The 23,125-nt window shown below is 56.0% G+C and overlaps 1 protein-coding gene across 1 annotated transcript; it reads right to left on the bottom strand.

Moving 5' to 3' along the window:
• Positions 1–599: 599 nt before the first annotated feature.
• Rexo1 (RNA exonuclease 1 homolog) lies at positions 600–21,256 on the bottom strand. Its single transcript, XM_005359045.2, has 16 exons — positions 20,958–21,256; positions 8,754–10,477; positions 7,892–7,993; positions 7,168–7,381; positions 5,739–5,902; positions 5,324–5,455; positions 4,910–5,033; positions 4,209–4,322; positions 3,899–4,036; positions 3,654–3,767; positions 3,318–3,391; positions 2,973–3,083; positions 2,540–2,655; positions 2,318–2,456; positions 2,119–2,239; positions 600–2,039 (listed from the first exon to the last, which is right to left on the bottom strand). The coding sequence occupies exons 1-16, from the start codon at positions 21,103–21,105 to the stop codon at positions 1,951–1,953; spliced, it is 3,624 nt and encodes a 1,207-aa protein (XP_005359102.1). The 5' UTR covers positions 21,106–21,256; the 3' UTR covers positions 600–1,950.
• Between the last annotated feature and the right edge of the window lie 1,869 nt (positions 21,257–23,125).

Raw genomic sequence — 23,125 nt, 5'->3', positions numbered from 1 at the left:
CATCATGGGTGGAGGCCAGGTTTCGTGGCACCTATGGATTGTGGATAAAGCCACGCCTCGTGGGTGGTGTCATGTTTCATGGGTGGAGCTATGCCTCATGGAGAGAGGCCACCGTGGGCCAGAAACCAGAGTGAGGGTTTGGGCACGGAAGCTTTGCTGAAAGGTCAGACAGGGGTCTGCTGCTTGCAGCCTCTGAGGGCGAGGCCAGACCTAGGAAAATTGTGAAAGGGTGACGTCATGGCACAGGAGGCAGGCTGCAAACGGACGGGAGCTACCAAGGCAGGGCATTCCTGAGGTATCAGGAAGGGACCCGGTGTTGGGGTCAGTGGGCTTCGTTCTGCAGAGCCTTGAGACCCACAGATTGAGAACCACTGGTCTAACTATGGGATGCATTCATACCCTTTTGGATGGCCTTTATCTGGGAGACCCCCCTACCTGACTCTCCAGGGGAAGGGGTAATTACAATGAGGCAGGGGCTCCTCCAATGCAGAGCCAGGGTAGGCTAACAAAAAGGAGTGAATCACCAGGGGACCTTGACACGTCCAGGCAGACACACACACCAAAGCACCCAAGGCAGACACTTGGACTTCTGTGAATACATCGGCACCATTTATTTTTTTTAAAAAACTTGTTTATAGAAGGTAAAAGGGGACAAATTGGTCAAAAGAACCCCTGAGGGTAGATTGCCCAGCTTAACCAAGAAAGCTCCCATGGGTCCTGCAGTTCCCTGTCCACCAAATAGACACGTCCCCCCCCCCCCCAGGCTGCTGCTGCCATGGGCCGGAGCCCCTACAGGTGGCTTGCGCAGCATTTGGACTAGGCTCAAACAAGGCTCTGACCATCACAGTGGGGTGTCCCTGCTTGGCTTTAACTGCAGCCAAACCAGGGCCTGCCCACTCCAGATCTCACTGTGTTGCAGACGACTGCCAAGAGGAGGCCAACCAACCGAGGTCGTGTGGAAAATGTTTTCTGGTCTTAGAAACCAGAAAACCTTGATGGCTATGGGCCCCTTCTCAGGTAGCAGGGGTCCCTGGTCTCCACCCTGGACACTGTCTGAGTAGCTGGGTTCATACCAAGCAAAGAGGCATGGACCACACACCACCAGCCTGCACCAGGGACACTCAGGAGAGGGCTGTCTCACAAAGGTCCCCAGAACAGGATGGCAAGGGCCCTCTTGAGCAAGGGAATAAATTGTTTTGTCAACCCTGGCCTATTGGCCAGGGGCCACAAGAAGGTGTCCTGCCTGGCCAAAGCACCACACATATGAAATCTAAACTTCATATAAACATTTATTCTGTTCCTACCCATGGAGAGGCAGCAGCTCCCCCCCCCCCCCAAGACGGCCTTGGGGCTGGCTTGGCTCTGAGGCTGGAGAGCTCTGGTGGGTTGGGGTGAGTTCTGGAAGCTACCCCACAAGGCAGGGCAGACATCCAGGCCCATGGGACTGACTGTGGGGGGTTCGGCCCCTGGATCCCAATGGCACCAGGGCTGAACTCCTCTACTGAGGAGTTGTGCAGGTCAGCAGGTTTAAATTAAAAATTAATAAAAATAACAGTATAAAGTAAAAAAAAGACAACCCCTGTCTCAAACCACGAGGGCTTGTCCTGTCACCTGTGTTATATACAAAGGAGGGAGGGCCACTGCCTAGAGCAGCAGGAGGGGTTGGGGCTGACTGGGCACGGGGGCCAGGCCAGCTCTATCCTGGGCAGCTGCAGGCTCAGGGACAGAAGTGGGGGGGGAGGTGACACGCGGGACTGTGTAGGGCTCAAGGCCGCTCGGTCTCAGCCCCAGCTCAGGGCCACTGCAGACCTGAAGCCTGAGCTTGGAAGCGCATGGTCAGCTGTCATGTTTTATTACACAGTTTGAAAAGAGGCCATGGGGCATAGGGGCTGAGGGCAGCCAGGGTCGTAGGAAGGGAGGGGCAAGGTAGTGGCGGCGGCGGGTAGGGAGTCATCGCTTGGTCTTGGCGTCTTCTCGGATCTTCCAGATGACAAGGTGCATGCAGGCGCTGGCATCCTCGCTGGAGCTGTGCCCATCCACTGCAGGGCAGACATGTCAAGCACAGTCCTGACTTTCTGTATGTTCCCCCAGCCCCAACCCTGGACCCAGGCTCCGCACCATTGTCTTGGATGATCTGTCTGAGGTAGTCGGCCATGAGGTTCCGCAGGGAGCGCTTGTAGGGCAGGCCCAGGCGGTGTGGGAACAGCACTGACGTGTCCACCACCGTGCCATGGATCACCTACAGGGAGGAGGGTGGATAATGGACGGGACCCGGTAGGCATGGCCTCCCATCCTTAGCCACAGAAGGCACAGATACCTTGAGGGCCAGCAGGTCACTCTCTAGGCTGTGTCCGATGAGGATGGTGTCAGCACTGAACATGCTCAGCAGGACAGCCTGCACATCCCGCAGTGTGATACTCGTGTCTACAAGGTCGGCCTCCGTCACCCCTGAGAACCTGCAGAGGGCCTGATGTGAGAGGGGCGTCGGGCCGGGCAGGACAGAAGTGAGGCTGAGGCCCCACGGTGGGCCGGGACACACCTGGTGTTGTAGTCGACAACTTCGTTGTCAGGCTTGACAAAGGTGTCGTACACGACCTGCATGTCTGTGTCCACGACTGTGACGCGGGTCAGCTCCAGGCCGTATGTAGTGTAGGACTGCGGGCATGAGACGGACACCAATGCAGTCGGCTGCCTGGCTCACCTCTCCCTGCTGTGGCTAGCCATGGCGGCTGCTCAGACCCCGGATGACACCAGGAGGGCAACACAGCAGAGAGAGGCGTGGGCTGGAGACTCAGAGAAGCCTTCTCAAGTGGGCTGAGAAGACTGCCCTGCCCCAGGCCACTAGCCTGATAGTGCAAGACAGCCATTGAGATAGGGCGTCAGTGACAGCTCTTAGCCGGCTTCCCTTCCTCACCTTCCCAGAGTGGATCCAGCCACACACAACACCCAGGTTCCTGAGACCCCAAACTCACCATCTCACAGTCGAGGGCAAAGACCCCTGCGTGGGAATCTTCTGGTAGCTCCTTCTGGAAGGTGCGCACAAAGCCCTCCAGGTTCTCCTTCCGGCCGTCCTGCACGTGTTGCTGGGGAACAGGGGAGTGAGCAGCAGGGCCGGCACAGGCCACAAGTGATGCTTGGGGACTTCCCTGCCCTGGCTAGGCCTGGGACCAGGTGCCTGTGGAGGTGGGTGGGCCCAGTGTACTCCTCACCGGAAGGGCTGAGTGGGGCCACATAACAAGCCCGTACATAGCGCTCAGATGTGTCCCTCAACCCCAGTGCAGAAGCTAAGAGCAGGGCGTGGCCACAGCAGGCCTTACCTTGGCGACCTGACAGCCCACAGAGCCAACCGCAGCGGAGCAACACATATACTGGGTCTCCCAGCCCCCAGCCACTGGGGAGAGAGAGCAATGGTGTTCAGGGCACCGGGCAGGGAGCCTTGTGCACCCAGTCAGGGAGCAGGATCCAGGGAAGACACCTGGCCAACAGTGTCTCAAGCTGCTGCAGGCCCAGGGAAGGTCCCCCTTGGAGCCAAGCAGAGCTGCTCTGGAGGAAAAATCTAGATCACAGAAGGCCAGGGCCTTCCTATGGAAGTGGGGTGGGGTAGCCAGGAGCGTGTAGGCAGGGTTGTCTGTGGCCCAGTGGCCCAGCCTCACCTCGGTTCCGCCGCAGTCGCCCCCAGTGGTAGTGACACTCCTCACTGCGCACACAGCGGCCCGAGGAGGACACAAGGTACTCGGTGCCACAGCGACAGCAAATTCTGCAGGAGGCTGGGGGTGAGGACAGATGGACAGAGAGCACATGGGCGAGAGGCAGGCACCCAGCACCCCTGATGCCCCAACTCGGCAGGCAGCTCCCCACTCCGTGTTCCTGGCTGAGGGCCCAACAGGAGGAGACTCACGGTCTTTGGGCTTCTTCTCCTCAGCTGTGAAGATGACGGCCCCCCCTGGGCGCTCTGGGTGGGGGAAAGGATAGCCATTCTCCTTGAGCTGCTCCTGGGTGAGCAGGTATTCCCTGAGACGGCTGTACAGGGCATTCCCTGTGGGGACACTGGGTGTCGGTGCTGCAGGGGATAGGGGACATGCGCACACACATGCATACACACTACTGCACTGGGCAGTCCCTTCTGCAGAGGACGGGGACAAGATATGGAAGAGGGCAGGGTCAGGACGCACAGAGGGAGGTGTGGGTCAGCAGAGGTGCCAACTCACCTTTCAGATCCTCCACCCGGGGGCTGCTGGGGCGGCTCAGTGAGAAGCTGGTCTTGGCTGCCAATTTGCCCCCCAGCACCACCTCATGGGAAACAACCCTGCGGCCACTGGCTTCTAGAAGGAAGTGCAGAGAAGGCAGGGGTGGGTGAGCCAGCTGCACTCAGCCCTGTCACCTCACTGCTGTCTCCTAGCCAACACCCATCGCATATACACTACCTTCTCCTGCCTAGAGAGTCCCCGCTGGGAAGGGAAGGCAGGACAAGCCACCCCAGGACTGAGCAGTTCCCCAATCCATGCTCCGGGTGGACAGGACGGGCCCACTGTTCCTAACGGAAGGTGTGAGGCAGGGGCATGCTGCAGTAACTCAGGAAGATAACTAATGAATCGGCTTTGAGCTGTCACTGCCTCCAAAGGCCACCCAGACCCTTCCAGTGGGTAGGGGAGAAGCTAGCGGAGGCTAGGGTCTGTACAGGCAAGCGAGATCACTGTGGTGTGCCTTACATGGCCTCTCAAGGGACAGAATGAAACATCTTAACCCTGTCTCCCAGCAAAGGCAGTGCTCAAGCACTCCCTGTGAAGAGGCTGCCCACACCATTAGCAGAGGCCCTCGGTGGGAGGGAGGGAGGGGCAGAGGGAACCGCAGGCGCAGCCTCCATGTGAGGTACTGGGGACAATCCCCTCCCTGCAGAGCTGCCACTCACTGCTGAGGCTGGGCACGGTGTTGGGGACCAAGCCCCGCAGCTTTTTGAGGGTGTTCACAGCCACATTCAGGTATATGTTCTTGCTGGGACTGCGCTCGTAGGCCACCTTTTCCTCGTTCAGTGCCTGCGGAGGACACAGTGGCACCAGGAGCATGAGCAGAAGGTCAGCTCAACTGGGGTGACAGCAGGGGCTGCAGGGCCAGGGTACGCCCCACACAAGTCTCTGCCGTGGACTCAGGGCACACTGGCTAGGAAGAACCTGCCACCCATGAGGAAGTAGTACAGGCAGTCAGTCTGGACCGAGATGCCTGGATGAGAGCCAGGGAGACAAACAGGCCTTCCTGGCTCCAGCTCAAGGCCACAGTGCCCAGTGCCCCGTTCCGCCTGCTAAGGGACGTTCACTCCAGGGCCCACCTTCTCAATGGCCTCCTGGTTGGACGAGCAGAACTTGAGGCACTCCTCGATGAACAGGTTGAGATAGCGCTGGCGGATCACAGTGGGGACCTTGCCGCCAAATTCTTTTGGGATAATGGGCTTCTTTAGACTCTGGAGGAAAGAGACCCAGGGAGGGGGTCAGGGTGGGAGTGGGATTAGGACACAGAGCTTCTACATAGGAAAGGGTTGTCCACAGCACGAGGCCAGCATGAACTCTAGAGGACAAGGCTGGGGGATTGCAGTTTGCATGAACTCTGGCTCACCCTCCCTACTAGGAAACAATACACTGTAAGGCCAACACGGAACCCTACTGGGGACAGTATGAGCCAAGAATAGCCTTTGGCCCCTCAGAGTCCCGCAGTGAGGTCGGGAGGCACCAGCTGGTGCACGGTACCTGGAGTGACGGGCTGTGGGCGATGCGCTTAGGGGTGATGGTGGTGGTGGTCTTGGATGCCATCCCTGACAACGTGCGTGTCTTCAGCGGCTGGCTGCCAGGCTCAGGACCGTGGGACGCCTGGCTGCTGCTGGTAGGTAGCGCCCTCTTGGCACCTGTCGGGGCTGGTGGGGGACAGGGGACATGAGTACAGGAGGACAGCAGGCCCATGACGGAGCTGCGGAGCACCAGGAAGCTGCGATCGTTGAGTGTGAGCAGGATGCGCATCTCGCAGCGCAGCGGGGGCCGGGGCACCGGGCTTGGGGTACGGAAGGACATGGGACTCTAGCTGCTCTGGAGCAAGTCCATGGAGGTAGGGAAGGGCAACACGGCTGTGGAGGCCGGCTCAGGCAATGCCACGGTCGGGGCAGTCTGGCGAATGGCGTGGCGTGGCTGGGGCCTCTGCCGCATGTTCCAGTCCCCAACTCTGAGGCATTGACGTCTGAGGGGTAACCCTGGCTTCTAGGCACAGGACCAGAGGGCCTGGGATGCCCTGACCTGTTCATTGTGACAGGCTACCTGCCTGTCCCTGTAATGAGGTCACAAACCATACACAGTCTCCGCCCTGGCCCGGGGTGGTCAGGGATGCCCCCTAATTGTCCATGCAAGGGGTGTAGGGTGCCTGACCATCAGAATCCCTGTCCCTAGTCAGGATCGTCTCTGGATAGGGCTCGGGGGCAAGACCAGGCTGCCTCTGCTCTCCTCTCTGGAACAAGCCCAAGGCTGTGCTTGCCAACCACGAAGGGGCCCCCTAGGGAGGAGGGGTCCCCCGGGGAGGAGGGCGCACCTACAGGGGCGATGCCCAGCCCTGTGCACAAGCTATAGTGGGAGCACTGAAGCAGATCAAGGTGCGCGCCTGGAGGACAAGGAGAGTCACAGAACCAGAGCAGCCCCTAACAAGCCGTGCTGTGGCTGGGCCAGGACATGAACAAGAACAGAGAATTCCAGGTGCTGTAGCCCTGGGGAAGGAAGGGGAGGCCCAGGCCAGGCAGCTCTTCCTGACTGGTCACAGGTGCACATAGTGACTAGTGAGACTTGGTCTGTCCTGACGGCAAGACCCTCCCTCGGAGCCGGAAGACGATGGTGACACCTCACTGTCCCTCCTGGATTGGGACCACCACTCGGCACAGACAGGACTACCCCACACCTGACCTTCAGAGTTGCTGCCCACTCCACGTAGGCCCAGGCAAGTCCCAACCACTGGCTCCAGTGTCCCAGGGGACTGGATCTGGGAGGAAGCAAGGAGGCTGCCATTCTATCCCTACTCCACAGTAAGTCACCAAGGTCCCAGGAGGGCAGTGCGCAAGTCTATCAGGAACTTCTCAGGGTGCTGCCTCCTGTATCTCAGATGCTGGGGTTGGGAATATAAGAGGGTGGGGCCAAGACTTACCGGTGGCTAGGCGGGGGTTGGGTACGTGAGCGATCCTCCTCTTTTCCCCAGGGGCCGAGATATGCACAGTGGAGAGCCTGTCTGTCGGCTTCAGGGCACCCTGCAGCCAGCTAGCGGAGTCCCTCTGTGCCTGCTGTGCTCGCCGGTAGCACACCTCCTGAGCAGTGGGGGGCCGTGCTGGGGGAGCCACAGGAACCCTCCTTGAGGCCTCTGTCTGAAAGAACACAGGTCCTGGAGCCCAGCTCTGAGTCCAGAGCACTCAAGGCAGGCTGAATGAGGAACAAGTCCCAGGGTGGGGAGGACCTCCCCCACCCCAGCCTCCCTTGACTTCTGCCCAGCAGTGCAGGGCAGCGGTGGGGCCTGTGAGCTGTCGGTGCCATCTCCTTAGATGAACCCTTCCTTGTTTGCACCTGGGACCCTGCCCCACCTCCTAGGGAGGCTCTAAGAACGAGTCCTGAGCTTGTCACCACAGCCCTGAGCAGGTTTCTCTCTCCTGGGTCCTCGTTGCCTTCCGGCCACAGCTGAGGCAGCCTGGCCTCGCCCCACACTTCCCTACACCATCCCCATGACCAAGTGAGGGACAACAGGACAGACAGTGGTCAGGACATGTTTCTCTACAGGACACCAGCTTACCAAAGGCCAGCAGCAGGGGGCCTGGGATCTAGCTGGGGTGGCAGACCTTCTCCCTCCAGCTGCCCACCCTTATCCCAAATCTGGGTCTTACCTCCTTGCCTTGCTTGCAGAGATGTGAGACCCTCCTCTTCTGCCCCGGGAACAAAGTGGTCAGGCCGGCATGCTCCTTCTCCGAGGCTGCCTCTTTGGGAGTCTGAAAACACACACGCACTCCTCACTCTGGGTGCCTCCGTAGGTCACACTCCTGCCTTTCCACCCAGCCTCATGTCACCACCAGATCTCAGGCCCAAGGCCCACCCAGCACCTGTCTCACAGGCTAGGACAGCAATTCTGTGAACAGGAGGACAAGTGGGCATGGCCCCTGCTGCTGCCCCACACCCAGCCCAGGATGATGGCTCAGATATGGAGTGCCAGTCAAGGGCATCCCATAGGCCTGGTGCTGGAGGGAACTGACCAAGTCCATCTTTGTCTGCTCAGGGTGAGCACCCCCTGGTGGCCAACATAGGGACATAGGAAGGAGGACACCCAGATGGATCAAGGTTGGCCTGAGCAGGCAAGCCAGGGAGAAGGGGAGAGAAGCGGGACAGAGGCCAGAAAAGGAGTAAGAGTTGGTGGGGGGGGGGGTAGGAAAAGCCAAGGAGCTGGGGACAGGAAGTGTGAGGCAGGCTTGGGGCGGGAGGGCCCGGTACCCCTTTGCCGGTCAGTCTGAACGGTCAGTTGGATGCTGCCATGGGAAGCCGGCTGGGTGGGTAGAAAGCCAGCATCCTCGTTCTGGGCAGGGTGCAGGGGGGCAGCAGGCGGCCACCGAGGGTTCCTGAATTTTGGATGGAGTTAAGAGGCCGGCGCTGAAGGAATGGCTTCCGCCTGGGTTGCAGAGGCTGGAGCTGGCTGGAGCTGGCTGCAGGATGGAGTGTCCCCTCGCAGGGCCCTCGCCTGCAGGGCCAGGCCCTCACCTGCCGGGCCAGCCGGCCCTTGTCCTCTGCCTTCACACTGGTGGACTCATTGAAGATCCGCAGGCACTCCTCCATGGGGTCTGCATCGAAGTCCACCTCCTTCTCCAGGGCCGAGTAGTCCACATCCTCCTCTGCACACTGGCTGGTGCCCGAGGAGGAGGAGGAGGAGGACAATGGGGAGGGCGGTACGGGGGATGTGGGTGGCACGGCCTTGAGACGCTTGGGCACCTGCGTCTCCCCCAGGCCCAGGCTGGAGTCAGAGTCTGAATCTGAGTCTGAGCTGAGGTTGGGCAGGGTGGGGGGCCAGACCCGGAGTGCCCTGGCCCCCAGGCCCGAGTCCTCCTCCTCCTCACTCTCATCCCCAAACAATTCAGCATGGCTCAGGGCCCGTTTCTTGAGCTTAGGGGTGCTCTGGGAGGCACCCTCATCCAGGGAGCGGGTCTTGCGGTCCATTAACTTCCCCGATGATGACTTCCTAGCGCTGCCACCTTTACAGGCCAGTGGCGGGTGAGGACCAGGCCCAGAGTCTTGGGGCTGTGGCCCTCCACTGGAGGAGCGACCTGGTCCCCCTTTTCCTGAGCTGGCACCAGTGGTAGTGTTGGATGGCTTTTTCTTGGTCCCTTCAGAGCCCTGGGTCTTGCCCCGAGGGCTGCCAGCTTGTGATTTCTTCTTGTCTGTACACAGCTTCTCCTTCTCCCGGAGCCGTCTTGGGTCCTTGTCTTTTTTCTTGTCTTTTTTGCGGGCCTTGTCCTTGTGGCTGAGGCTGGCCAGTGTCCCACTTTTCTTCTTCTTGGCTTTGCCATCCTTGGGGACCCCAACCTCTTGAGATGCCCTGGCTGGGGAGCCAAGCTTGGCCAAGGCCACTGTGTCTGCTGCTTTGGGAGGCTGCCCAAGGTCTTCCACGTCATACTGTACAGCCATCTCCTTGGTGCCCCGCAAACTGCCCTCCTCGGAGGCACGTTTCCCAGGTGCCTTGCTTTCAGAGTCAGCTTCAGCCTTGGGGCTGCCTGCATCAGCCTTCGGTGGGCTGGCTACATCGTCTTCTGAGTCTGAGAACCTGGCCTCACAGCCACCAAAGGGGTCACAGGGCTTCTTAATGGCAGGTGTGTAGGGCTCAGCACCCCGGGAGCCTCGTGGTCGCTTGGTAGCTCTCTCATCCCTGGCACTGACCCTGCCAAGGTGCCGAGCTGAGTAGTTGGACAGTGGGTCATACTCCAGATCTGTGGATGGCTTTGAGCTGTCCACTACATACTTGCCACCAGACACGGGTCGGCCACAGCGGCGCGACTGGCTCACAGCCTTGGGGATATACTCCAGGGCACTGGTGCCCCCTCCAGCTCTGCTCTGACCCCTCTCTGAAGGGGCCAGTGAGTACTTGTGACCTGGCTCAGCAGGGGCGGCCAGTGGGGTGGGCTGATAGCCTGAGTCTGGGCTCAGCAGGCCACCTGGTGTATAGGTGAGGGCCAGAGAGAAGGTGTCATCGTCATCCAGGGTCATGGCAGGGCTGCAGGGCACCAGGGTTGAAGACCCGGCGCCGTGCCCCCGTGCTGTCTCCAGGAGCTCCTGGTAGCGCCTCTGCTCCAGCTCCACCTCGCCACGCACAGCCTCAATGGCCTGGTTGACCAGCTCCAGCTCCAGCATGCCATCACCTTGGCCCAGAGTGCCATTCTCCCTCTGTGCAGGAGGCTGAGGCAGCTCTGGGTTGTACGGGTCATAGCCAAGCCCTGGAAGGGAAGAGAACATGGAATAACCACTGAGCAAGCCTGCCAGAGATGGGCAAGGTAAGAGAACCAGGTTTCCACAGCCTATTGCACAGCAGGCTTGGGCCCCCAGGACATCCCTACCATGACACCGTGACGCTGATGTGTTGGGAATCACCTGCCCTACGGCAGGACCTGTGCAGAAGATTACAGAAGGGTGCTGGTGCGCGTGAGTGTGTGCATGTGCATGTGGGGTGGGTCTGGGTCTTTGCGAGCAGAGCACTGCCAGGGATGCACAGGCTTCACCCCAGCACCACGCAGACCAGTCATGGTGGCTCACGCCCATCACCCTGCTCTAGGAAGGTACAGGCAGGAAGGAAGAGGGTCAGGAGTTAAAGGTAAGCCTCGGCCACATAATTCAAAGCTAGCCTGGGCTGCATGAGATCCTATGTCAGAAGGGGGTGCAGAGAAGCGAGGTTCCCAAGGACCTCTTGGCATGGCCTGGAGACCCAAGGTGGACACGCTACCCACAGGGCCTACCAGGAATTAACCCCACAGCTAAAGGCTCTGGCCGGCCTGCAGCCCTGCTCTCAGTCAAGTAGGTCTCACTTAGTTCAACGGCCAACTCAAGCTCCTGGGGCTCTACCTCCCCAGTGCCGTGGCCACAAGTGCACCCCACTGCGACCAGCTTTTTTGGAGTGGCCACCCTTCACTGAGCCCCTCATGCATTTTACACCTTTGCAGAGGACTTGAAGGGCTGGAGACGGCAGAGTAAGGACTCCACCGCACTACAGACGGATCTAGCTGACACCCTAGCCCCACAGCAGGTGGCCAGTCCAGGACACCTCTGGCCTCCATGGGGGCCTGACTCACACAGCCTACACACACACTCACATATGAAAAGTAAAAACCGTTTTTAAGCCTCAATAAAGCAACTATGTAGTTCCACCAGTAAAAGCAAGAATTGTACGACCCAACTATGAATATCTGGAAGAGGTGGGGCCCAGATACATTATTGCTATCCCCTCTCCAAGCACTGCCCCCAAGTGAGCTGCAGGGTCAGGGAGAGTAGGTTGTTACAAACCAGTTGGCCTTCTCAAGAGCCCATACAGTCCTGCAGAACGGTCACGCATTCAGACATGCGCAGTTCACGAGGTGACCCCATGGCAGTTCCCTGTGGCTGTCTCCAACTGACATCCTGTCCTGTCCCCAGAGCCTGTGGCTGATGACCCTGAGCTGGGAACCATCCCTCATCAGCAGGGGCCATGTGCTCCACAAGGTGGTCTCAGGGGAGGTGTGACTGGGAATCATGAGGGGACACGGCAGGGGACTTCACATATGCAACTTGAAGGACAAAAGATGGGGTGCTCACTCTAAGTCCCTGCTGCCTAGAAAAGCAAGGGTTTGGGGGGACAAGAACCCAGCACACACTGGGACCCAGCCAGAGCCTACTGGCCTTGGAAGGGACTGGGGAAAACCAGGAAACAGGTGAGTTGCCTTCTCACTGGTCCCTTAGTTATCTGAGGTGGGATCTCACAGTGGTATAGCCCTAGCTGGCCTGAATGTGCAGCTGAGGATGACCTTGAACTTCCGGTCCTCCTGCCTCCACCTCCTGGGTGCTGGAGCGGTGCCAGGCTTTCTTACTTTCTTAGAAAGTAACATTCCAATGATTAGAAGTAGTGGGCCAGCAGCAGGAGGCTGAGGTAGGAGGATCAGAAGTTCAAGGACAGCTTAGGCCAGCAAGGCCCCATCTCAAAACAAAAAGATTAAAGTGGGTTGGGGGTTCAGTAGCAAAGAGCCTGCATAGCATGTCCCGAGCCCCTGGGAAAGGGGAGGAAGGAGAGGATGAGGAGAAAGGGGTGGGGGTAAACTACAAACTAAACCATTCAGCCAGGGCTAAAATGAATGTTATGCCCAGGGCCTCCTGCAAGCAATGCCCTACTTAAGCCCAGTGAGAGTGGGCAGGGAAGACACCCGGATGAGGGATACTCTGCCTGGATTTGTTATTTGGAGAATGGCTTCTTATTTTGCAAGTAGTGGTCAGAGGACAGCTTGAGTCCGTCCTCTCCCTCCACCAAGTGGGCTCCAGGGCTTCAATTGGCTTAGTGGCAAGTGCTGAGACATCCGATGTTCATCGCATGGGCTGCGAGAAGACCCGCCCTACACTTGGGGACACCATTGCATGGGTTGTGAGAAGACCCGCCCTACACTTGGGGACACCATTGCATGGGCTGTGAGAAGACCCGCCCTACACTTGGGGACACCATTGCATGGGCTGGGGCCCCAAACTGCCCCCATGCCTGTGTGCTATAGTGGACCGCAGCTCTAGCTGTGAGCCAGAATAACCCTCCTAAGCTGCCGCCGCCAAGTGTTTTGTCACACACATCACTAATACAGATGTTGACCCCAGGAGTAATCACACCTGTTATCCCAGTTGAGGCAGGAGGATCGCACCACCCTAGGCTTCATAAAATCTACAGTGACAAAGGAGGAGCCTTCTGTGTAAATGTGGTGTACATGGTGATCTCTGGAGAGTGGGCTGGGCTCTTGGAAATTCCCCACCCGCAGGGGAGGGTCTCGAAGTCCTAGGCGGGGGTAGGATTCACACACCACCTACACTCCCCACCTGACAGACCGCTGGACAGGGAACTGGGTTCTCAGGCTGGAACAGGACGCCTGGAGCAAGTTCAGACTGTCTGTGGGAGGAGAGACACAAAGAGGCAGAGCCAAGCAGCATTCTCCTGGGTGACCATCAGGCCACACCATGGACAGCAGAGTCTCACTGGGCCTCTCCTGCTAACAGGAAGTCAGCCCCCAGCCAGCACCTGGGGGTCTCCACTCAAGGCCAAAGGACTGCTAAAGCTAAGGGACTGCTTAGCGTCCAGTCCAGCCCTGGGGTGATAAGAGTGTCCAGCCCTGCAGCAGAGGACAGTCCATATACACCTTAGGGAGGAGAGGCATTATGGCCAGTGCTGGGTGCTAAGTCCACTCTGGGCTGTTTCAGATGGACAGATGGATTTGGATTCTGACTGGCACAGTTCTGAATAGCAGCTCCAGAATAGATGGCCACAATGCCCAAGGCCCCCACTGAGGACTGTGAGCCATCTTTCTGGGCCTTCCCACATACATTCCAGGCACCTACATTCCCCTGCACTCAACACCACTGGACGGATGAGGTCACTCAAGCAGGGTCAAGCTCCAAGGCTACCTTGGACTCACGCACAGAGACCACACACATTGCAGCAGGACACCAGAAAAAAGCTAAGGGAAGCTGCACACAAGTATGAGTCTGGCCAAAGAGGGTGACACCAGGCCCAAGGCGTGCCCCTCAGCCTCAGATGGGTGCACAAGTCTTATTCTAGGCAGTCACCTTTAAGGAATGTGCCCAGGATCCCTGTGCCCCCAGGTCACCCTCTAGAACCTTCTTGTGACTCTACAAGGTCAGTCCTTTAGGGGTGATGGCTTCCAGGCAGGTGTGGTCACTCAGTGGGGTACAAGGAGACAGCTGCCTTGAATTCCTAGGATGCTGGGCTCTCTGGGGCAGGGACAGGTCTGAGCCACTGTCCCCGCCCCCTCCACACACACACACACACACACACACACACACACACACACACACACACTAGAGCTCAGAGGAGCTGATAAGCAGGCTAACATCACCCTGGGCAAGGTTAGATAGAGGTGGCCTTCCTTTCCAGTACAACGAAGAAAATTCTCGATTCTCAGCTACTCTTTCCCAGAAGCAGACAGAGCAAGTATGCAGGCCTGCCTGTCCTCTTCCCACAGAGTCCCATAGGTATAAACTGAGTCCAGAATAGCCAGAAAGACCTTCAGAAAACCTCAGGGTACACGTGCCCAGACCACTACCACCCCAAAGTCTCTGGCAAAGAGAAGCAGGGCCGGAGAACACCCCCAGGCTGCTGTGGGGCAGAAGTCCATTCTTGGGGGGGGGGGTGGCTGCTTCCAGAAAACACTGGCGCACTATAGGTCCCAGGGACAAGTCACCCTCAAGGGATGGAGAGTGCCCTAATTCTCTCCCATGGGTCTCCTGACACCACAGGCCCTGTTTAAGGTTTGGCATGGAAGAAGTCCCCTGCAGAGGCCATACTTTCAGGCCTCTGCCAGACTAGCCTCCCCCTTGCAGGCCTACCAATTCCAGACAGACTCAATCCAATGCCCCTGCCTCTGTGAGAGGGTGTCCTCAAGAGAGGATGTCAGTGCTCCTAGTGCTACTCACTAGCAGTCCCTTGTGTAAATGGCACCGGGACAGACAGGCCATAGAACCAGGTCAAAGGGGCCAGCTGAACTCGCAGGGAACAAAGTGGTCATGATGAACAGAGAAGGCCACGGCCAGAGGCAGATGTAGGACAGATGCAGGACGGGTGGCTTGGGGACTCTTCTACACTCATCAGGCACCCACAAAAAGCACTCTAAAGACAGCACTGGTTGGGGCTGGAGAGACGGCTCAGCAGTTAAGAGCATTGCCTGCTCTTCCAGAGGTCCTGAGGTCAATGTGATAAGACCTGGCCCCTCATCTGATAGATAGGCGCACATGCATGGGAATACTGTATACATCATAAATACATAAATCTTTAAAACAAGACAGCACCGGGCACATGTGCCAGCTGAGCAGCAGGAGGAAGCACCCTGTCTTGCTTTTACAACAGCCTTCTGTCCTCCAAGCCACCTTCCCCTGCAACGCTGGACCAGTGGAGCCAGCTGCCCAGCACCAGCAGGTGGCCGTGAAGGGCAGGACTGTGCCTGGAAGAGGCAGACGGGAAGGCAGTCACCGTGCAACTGGAGTAGGCTGGCGCTACTGTATTTCAGAAGACACCTAACGCACAGGTGTACCCACACACCCACAGTGCCAACTATCCCTGACTGGACCTTTTGGAAGGCACAGCTGGCTAGATGCTGTGGCCTGGGGCACCCTCTGCTGGCGTTTCCCAGCAAAATGGATCTTCCCCTAGGAAGGAGCCCAGGAGTGCAGGCTGCCAGCGGCTGGTAGAGGCCCCTCAGACAAGGAAAGCTCCCTGGCAGTGAGCCAAGGCTGGTCTGCCAGGACAACAGGAAGTCACAGGTCCTATGTGTGGGTAGCCAAGGTCAGTGGGAAGAGGGCAGCAGAGCTTGGCCCCTCTGACCCTCACTGCTCAAGCATGTACTATGGGAACTGGACTGGGATCCAGGAGCCCACAGAGGCCATAGCCACGGCCACTTTCCTGTCCCTCTCTCCACCCCCCCCCAGGAACATCCTCCTTTTCCTTTGCTTGAACAAACCCTACTCCTTCTAGAAAGCTCCACAGCTATTGCCCTGGACTTGTCCCTTGGCACCTATCTGGGAATGATTCCTTCTGGGTGTGTGTGTAGAACCCCGGCACTTCATTCCTGGCTGCCACCCACACCACACGACTGGGGAGTCTCAAAAGGAGGTTCAGGTGCCCTGAAGACATGCGGTAGCAGGGGTGGGAGTAACTCTCTAGCTCAGACATCCTGATTTCTCATTTCTGCTCCTCTCACCCTACCACCCTTAGCAGACAGTAGCTGTGAACATGGCATCTAAATAACTTAGGCTGCTGTTGACATGAGACACGATTGCTCCTGACAGCACCGATCTGTTCTTGAGAGTGTTGAGCACCAAAGGCACTCTACTTGGAGTTTGTTTTCTTCTTGGCACAATTGGCCTTTGGGCAAGGAACTGCCCATGCCTTAACCACTGACAAAGTGAATGGTGTCTAGACTGGGCAAACAAGATGCAAGAAAGACTGCCAAACCTAGCCAAGACAGAGTAAGATGGTTCTGAAAATGTTCCTGCCTCTGAAAACCGTTTGTCAGTTACTCTAGACCTTAGCCAAAGTTGGTTGCTTCAACATTGCAAATGAGACTTTGGGTGATCGCCCAAGTAGCCAGTTGTCTCTGTGCATTTTGGAAGCTGCTTGACTGCACTTCCTGCCTACTCAAGTAATATTATCTCTCTTCTCAGGCCTTTGATGGGTTGAAGATTAGATAGTCATAGTTACCGTCCTCTCATGACCAAGTCAAGTCATTTCCAATACAAGACTTAGACTCCTTAGGATAGAATGTTTGTTAAAACATTTAGCATTTGTTCCTTGTTTAATATTGTTTCTGCTGGTTGTGATCCTAATCTTACAGCTGGTGTCTGTTCCTAGTGTATGTGGTTTGTATGGGGTTTGGAACTCTCCTGTGTGTTCTGTTTGGTTTTTCTGAGGCGGGGTTTCTCTGTGTTGCTCTGGAGCAAGTCCTGGAACTAGCAATGGAGACCAGGTTGGCCTTGAACTCACATATGGTGAGTTCTGCCTCCCAAGGGCTGGGATTAAAGGCCTTGGAATTCTCTTATTTAGAAAAAAGGGGGAGGTGATGGGGAACCTCTGTCAACCAGTGACCTTTAAGAGATTAGACCAGGTTAGAGCATGACCTTTTGGTACCCAGAGAAAACCACAGGCCTGCCCAGTGCTTCCTGTCTCTGATTCCTGCGTCACACACCTGAGGTTGGACTTCTTGTCCTGTTCTGTGAGTTGGCCCATTATAATAAGGGAAATCTAAGAAAAAGACCAGTGTCCTCACCTCCAACAAGTGAAGCCAGCAGGGGGCCCTTGGCTCTGTGAGGCCACTGTACTCTATGTATACCAGTCAGACCCAAACAGCCCCAACACCCAAGCCATCATGAGTCCCCAGAAAAACCCGATCCTGGCCCTGTCACTCAACTCCCCAGCTCTAACCTGCCTCACTGGTGTCCCTCAGCCTGTCTCCCCGGCATAGCACTCAACCATGCCTCAAAAGGCTAACCATGTCTCTCCAGCTGAGCAAAAGGCCAGCCCAGGAGGGCTGCAGGGCCAGTTGTCTCTGTGGCACCTTCACCTGCAGTTCTGAGCCGCTGGAGGCCAGCCACATGTGAGTTTGCTTTGCTGTGGGCACAAAGGCCATGGAGGGATACTCCACCGAGCCCAAAGAATGCCACCAAGGTTGAAGCATTTGGACCCTATCCTAGCCCAGAGTCATCCAGGCCCAGGCCTCCTCAGAGGGCTGCTGTGGTGCACCAAGGAGAGGACAACAGGTCACAAAGGTCCCCAGAGCAGGAAGGGCTGGGCTCTGTCTGGGTTAGAGACAGTAGAAAATGCCTGTCCTCAAAACTAAAGAGCAGGGTGTAAAGGACAGCGCCAGACCTCCAACACGACCCTCTGTGGCACAAGACAGCATGTGAAGAGCAGCATGGAGGGAAGCTGAGGACTAACACTCTGCTCAGAGATGGGGCTGACTGGGTACAGCTCAGCACACAATGGCCATGCAGGAAGCTCTGCCTTCCATCCTCACACAGCAAAAAGGAAGTAAACATTAAAAGTCAGGATATCCCTAGAGCAAAAGATGTGTCGCATGCTGACACAATGGCCCCTTGAGGTCCAGAACCTGCACCTTTAACCCCAGCACTAGGGGGGCAGAAGCAATCCAGGCCAGCCTGGTCTACATAGCCAGTTCCAGGACAGACAGGGCTACACAGTGAGGCCTGTGGCTGAGTAGTTAGGAGCACTGGCTGCTCTTTTGGAGGGCCTGAACTCTCAGCTCTCGTGTCTGGAGGCTGACAACCACCTGGAACTCCAGCTCTAGGGGATCCAATGCCTCCCTCTGGCCTCTGCAGAAACCCACCCAGGTGACAGACACGGAGACAAACAGGAACATACATACATATAAAAAGCAAACAAAAGAAACTGCATGCCACCTACACCAGACACTCAGTGTCCACCCCTGGGCTAAGATCTGCAGAGCTGTGTCCTTGCTCCTCCATGGCAGCTTCCCCAGGGCCTGGGTGGAGTACTCAGCTGAGGGCCAGATAAGGAACCTAACCACTAAGGATGAAGACCACTGTAGGTGCTTTAAGCCAGTGTATGCATAAAACTGGACTCAAAAAACAACAGATTTGGCAGTTCATGCCTGGCATCCCAGTGCTCAGGAGGCAGAGACAGAAGGATCACAAGTTCAGGTCAACCTGTTTCATAGAAACACACCAGCAGGGCTTAGAGAGATGGCTCACGGCTTGAGGATACTAGCTCCTCTTGCAGAGAACCCGAGTTGGATTCCTAGCACCCCACATAGCAGCTCACCACCACCCCTAACTCCAGTGCCAAGGGATCCAATGCTCTCTTCTGCCTCCTGGACACTGCACACATTTGGAACACATACATACATACATACATACATACATACATACATACATACACACACACACACACACACACATACATGTTGTTTGGTTCTGGTTTCTCGAGACAGGGTTTCTCTGTGTAGCCCTGGCTGTCCTGGAACTCACTCTGCAGACCAGGCTGGCCTGGAACTCAGAGATCCACCTGTCTCTACTCCTGAGATTAAAGGTGTGTGCTACCATCAGACTTATTTTTGGGGGGATTGTTACAACACTTTCACTAATTTTTTTTTTTTTGAGACAGGGTTTCTTTGTAGCTTTGGAGCCTGTTCTAGAACTAGTTCTTTTTATTTTTTTATTTTTTTTTTAAATATTTATTTATTTATTATATATACAGTATTCTGTGTGTGTGCCTGAAGGCCAGAAGAGGGCGCCAGACCTCTCTACAGATGGTTGTGAGCCACCATGTGGTTGCTGGGAATTGAACTCAGGACCTTTGGAAGAGCGGGCAATGCTCTTAACCACTGAGCCATCTCTCCAGCCCCAGTTCTTTTTATTTTTAATATTTATTTATTTATTATGTATACAATATTCTGTCAGTGTGTATGCCTGCAGGCCAGAAGACCCCATTACAGATGGTTGTGAGCCACCATGTGGTTGCTGGGAATTGAACTCAGGACCTCTGGAAGAGCAGGCAATGCTCTTAACCTCTGAGCCATCTCTCCAGCCCCTGGAACTAGTTCTTGTAGCCCAGGCTGGCCTCCAACTCACAGAAATCCACCTGCCTCTGTCTCCCCAGTGCTAGGATTAAAGGTGTGCGCCACCACAGCCCAGCTTTAACACTTTCAAATAAATATTTACTTAAAGAAAAACAGACTGAGACAGATTGGTATCTGAAATCAATCTGGGAACTGGAGATGAAGACAGTGCTGAGGCTCACCTCTCACATGTGAGTGTGCGCCTGTCCCCAGGGCTGCAGCAACAAAGCAGCTGGGATGATGCACTTGTCATGTCAGCAGTGGGCATCCTTGGCTGCGCAGACTCTGAGGCCAGCCTACACCACATGAGACCTGCCTCAAATGTATAAATAAAACAAAGGAGAGGCCCTCTGAAGGGACAGAGGTCACCAGGGGTCTAAACAGAACTCTATTCAATAAGCCCTTCCTCCAGCCTTTTCCTCCTAATGTCTGCCCGTCTTTCTGTTTTAGAGATGGCCACATATGTAACTCAGGCCAACCTTGAACTAAAGACATTCACCTGCCTCTGCCTCTCTGGTGCTGGGATAAAAGGTCACGATGCCTGGGTGCAGTGCCACTCTTTAAGTTTTTTTGTATTTTTTATTAATTTCGTGCATAAGAGTTTTGTCTGGATGTATGGATTTGCACCACACCTGGATGTATGGATTTGCGCAGAACCGGACTGCATCAGGTACTGAAACTGGAAGTTATATGGATGCTGGGAAGCCAATCCCGGGTCTCTGCAATAGTAGCAAGTGTGCTCCCCTACCCAACCCCACAGGATCTCACTATCTATGGTTTTTCTGGAACAAATCCTCATGTAGACCAGGCTGGCCTCGAACTCAAGAGGTCCACCTGGCTATGCCTCCTGAGTGCCGTGGGACTAAAGACGTGCCCCCGCCCACGCTCCCAGTCAAAACGGCAAATATGAGCCATCTCTTCAGTCCCACAATGTCATCCCAGAACTCGCTAGATTGAACTGAGGATCCTGGGTCCCAAGCTAGTCAGGCCTACTCAGTAAAAACAAACAAAACACTAATTAACAAAATCCTAATTTCTCCCACTGTTTTCTTCTAATACAGTACCTCCTCCACACTGCCTAATCCTCGAGGCCTTCAGAAGCGCTATCACGGCAGTCATTGCGACACGCTCCCCGACAAACTCAAAGTCTACACTCATCCAAGCCAAGCGGGTTTTCAGCTTGACAAACAGCAGGTGCCCCTAGGGCCTTGTGTTTCCAACTACTGGAGACGCCCGAGGAAAGTGTCGCGATCATAAACAAGATGTACCACAAGCTCACAGGGTTGGGTGTTCGGTGACAGGAGGGAAATGACATCCCGTTTCAAACAATGAGGACGGAATGAGGACCGGGGGAATCGCACCGACTGCACCAACGGACAAATGTAGGCTCGGACGCTGTTTCTCCCTCCACCGAGTAGGCATTTACGTTTTACTCAGTGATCAGAGAGGCCTAGACACTTGCACAGCATCGCGACAGCGACTAGGGGAGGAGGGACAGCACTGTGAGGGTGTGCGACCAGGCTGCACAAGGGGGACATGCAGCACGGGCGCGCTGGCCAAGCTGCGGAACCGGGCGCAGTCGTGCGGGCTTTACCTGCTGCGGGAGACGCCGCGCCTCCGCTGCCGGGGCCCCGAGCTCCGCGGTGCCGGAAGTGGCAGTAGGGCCGCCGGCAAGGCCCCTCGGGAGCTCCTGCCCAGTACGGGCAATCTATGGAGCGGAAGAAGCCGGTAGAACGTAGCATGGTCCGTTCCTCAGCGGGGCCCCGGCCCGGAGCTACCCGGGACCCCGGGACCCCTCCTCACACTCGCTCCGGAGGCCGCCGCTCGCGCCTCTCGGACCCCGCCGCCGCCGCCATCTTGCTCCGAGGCCCCCAGAGGCCCCCGGGACGCTGTCGCTAGGGACGCCGGGAAAGGCTGCCCGAAGTGCGCCTGCTTGCAATATCGGCTCCCTTGGAATAGTGGCCGACGCAGGTCTAGGACTAAAGAAAGCTTAATTATCTGTTCCTGGTCCCTAAGAACCTTTCGGCACCCGACTTTCGCGGATACAGCCTCGTTATCTTGAACCTCAAGCCTCTGAGGAGCCTGGACTGTCCAGAGCGTGCCTGACTGAAAATGTCCCTCGGGTCCCCGGACTATGCTTATTTATAATGACTTCGTGCGCCCCCTGGAGGACGAGAGGACGAGGAGAGTGTTACGGTCTCTCTCTCTCTCTCTCTCTCTCTCTCTCTCTCTCTCTCTCTCTCTCTCTCTCTCTCTCTCTCCCTCTCCCTCTCCCTCTCCCTCTCCCTCTCCCTCTCTCAGGATTTACTTTGTGTTCGTATGTATGTGTAAACATGACTGTACCTGATGCTCGCAGAAGACATAAGACGAAGTCGAATCCCCTGGAATTGCAGCTACAGATGGTTGCGAACGACCATGTGAGTACTGGAAACAGAACCCAAGTCTTCTGCAAGAGCAGCAAACAGCAAGTGCTCTTCACCACGGAGCCAACTCACTAGCCAGGGTCTTAGTGTTGAGAGACCCATGCCTGTCTGAGTTGACGCTCAAATATTCACCTAACCGTGAAACGGGACATTTCTTAATTTTGCAGAGCCTGGATACACTAGACTAGCGCTCTACCACTGAGCCACTCCGGAAACTTTTTTTGATTGTTTTTTTGTTTCGTTTTATTTTTGTTGGGTGGGGGAGTGTTTTGAGGGGTGCAGGACTGTGCGCTCACGTGCAGAGGCTAGGAAGGTATAGCTTTCCACCTTTTGTCCCCCCCCTCCCTTTTTTTCTTTTGTCTTCTTTTGAGATAGGCTTCTTACCAAAGTACTTCAGCTACTCTATCTGGCCCTCGGGCTTCCAGGATCTGCCTCCATCTGCCCACGAGGCTAGAGTTTTTTTGTTTGTTTGTTTGTTTGTTTTGTTTTTTGGTTTTTTCGAGACAGGGTTTCTCTGTGGCTTTGGAGCCTGTCCTGGAACTAGCTCTGTAGACCAGGCTGGTCTCAAACTCACAGAGATCCGCCTGCCTCTGCCTCCCAAGTGCTGGGATTAAAGGTGTGCGCCACCACTGCCCGACTTTCAGGCTTATTTTAAATTCCATGAAATCCAACTGCCAGCCTCAGCTTCCAGGGCCCCGGGATTACAGGGGTGAGCCAACACATGCAGTTTTGAAAGGCTATTTCAACAGTCATGTCACCTACCATTATTTAAAACATCTCACGGATAGAAGTAACCTAGATCAGTACTGATGCATGACAAGATACACACGGAGTTGTCCATGCACGTGCTAGAATATTACGTAGCCTAAAAAGGAAATTCTGCTGGGCGGTGGTGGCACACTCCTTTAATCCCAGCACTCAAGAGGCAGAGGCGGGCAGATCTCTGTGAGTTCGAGGCCAACCTAGTCTACAAGAGCTAGTTCCAGGACTGGCTCCAAAGCTACAGAGAAACCCTGCCTCAAAAAGCAATAAAAAAAAAAAGGGGAAATTCTTGTCGCCCATACCTGTAATCTCAATACAATGGAGGAAGAGGCCACAGGATTCATTCAAGATCATTCTCAGTTACCTAAAGAATTCAAGGCCAAGCTGGGCGGTGGTGGTGCACGCCTTTAATCCCAGCACTCGAAGGCAAAGGCAGGTGGATCTCTGTGAGTTTGAGACCAGCCTGGACTATAAGAGCTAGTTCCAGGACAGGCTCCAAAACCACAGAGAAAAACCCCGTCTCAAAAAACCAAAAAAAAGGGGCTGGAGAGATGGCTCAGTGGTTAAGAGCATTGCC

The sequence above is a fragment of the Microtus ochrogaster genome, linkage group LG1 (genome assembly GCF_000317375.1).
Source record: "Microtus ochrogaster isolate Prairie Vole_2 linkage group LG1, MicOch1.0, whole genome shotgun sequence".
NCBI lineage: Eukaryota > Metazoa > Chordata > Mammalia > Rodentia > Cricetidae > Microtus > Microtus ochrogaster.
The sequence above is the reverse complement of the archived record's forward strand: the minus strand, read 5'-3'. Positions and strand labels throughout refer to the sequence as shown.

Coding starts and splice junctions, on each gene's coding strand:
- Rexo1 (XM_005359045.2), bottom strand. CDS start 21,105: ATGCTACGTTCTACCGGCTTCTTCCGCTCCATAGATTGCCCGTACTGG. Junction 7,382..7,891: donor TCTGCAAGCAAGGCAAGGAG/GTAAGACCCAGA, acceptor GTGTTCTTTCAG/ACAGAGGCCTCAAGGAGGGT. Junction 3,084..3,317: donor TGGGCTGTCAGGTCGCCAAG/GTAAGGCCTGCT, acceptor CCTGTTCCCCAG/CAACACGTGCAGGACGGCCG.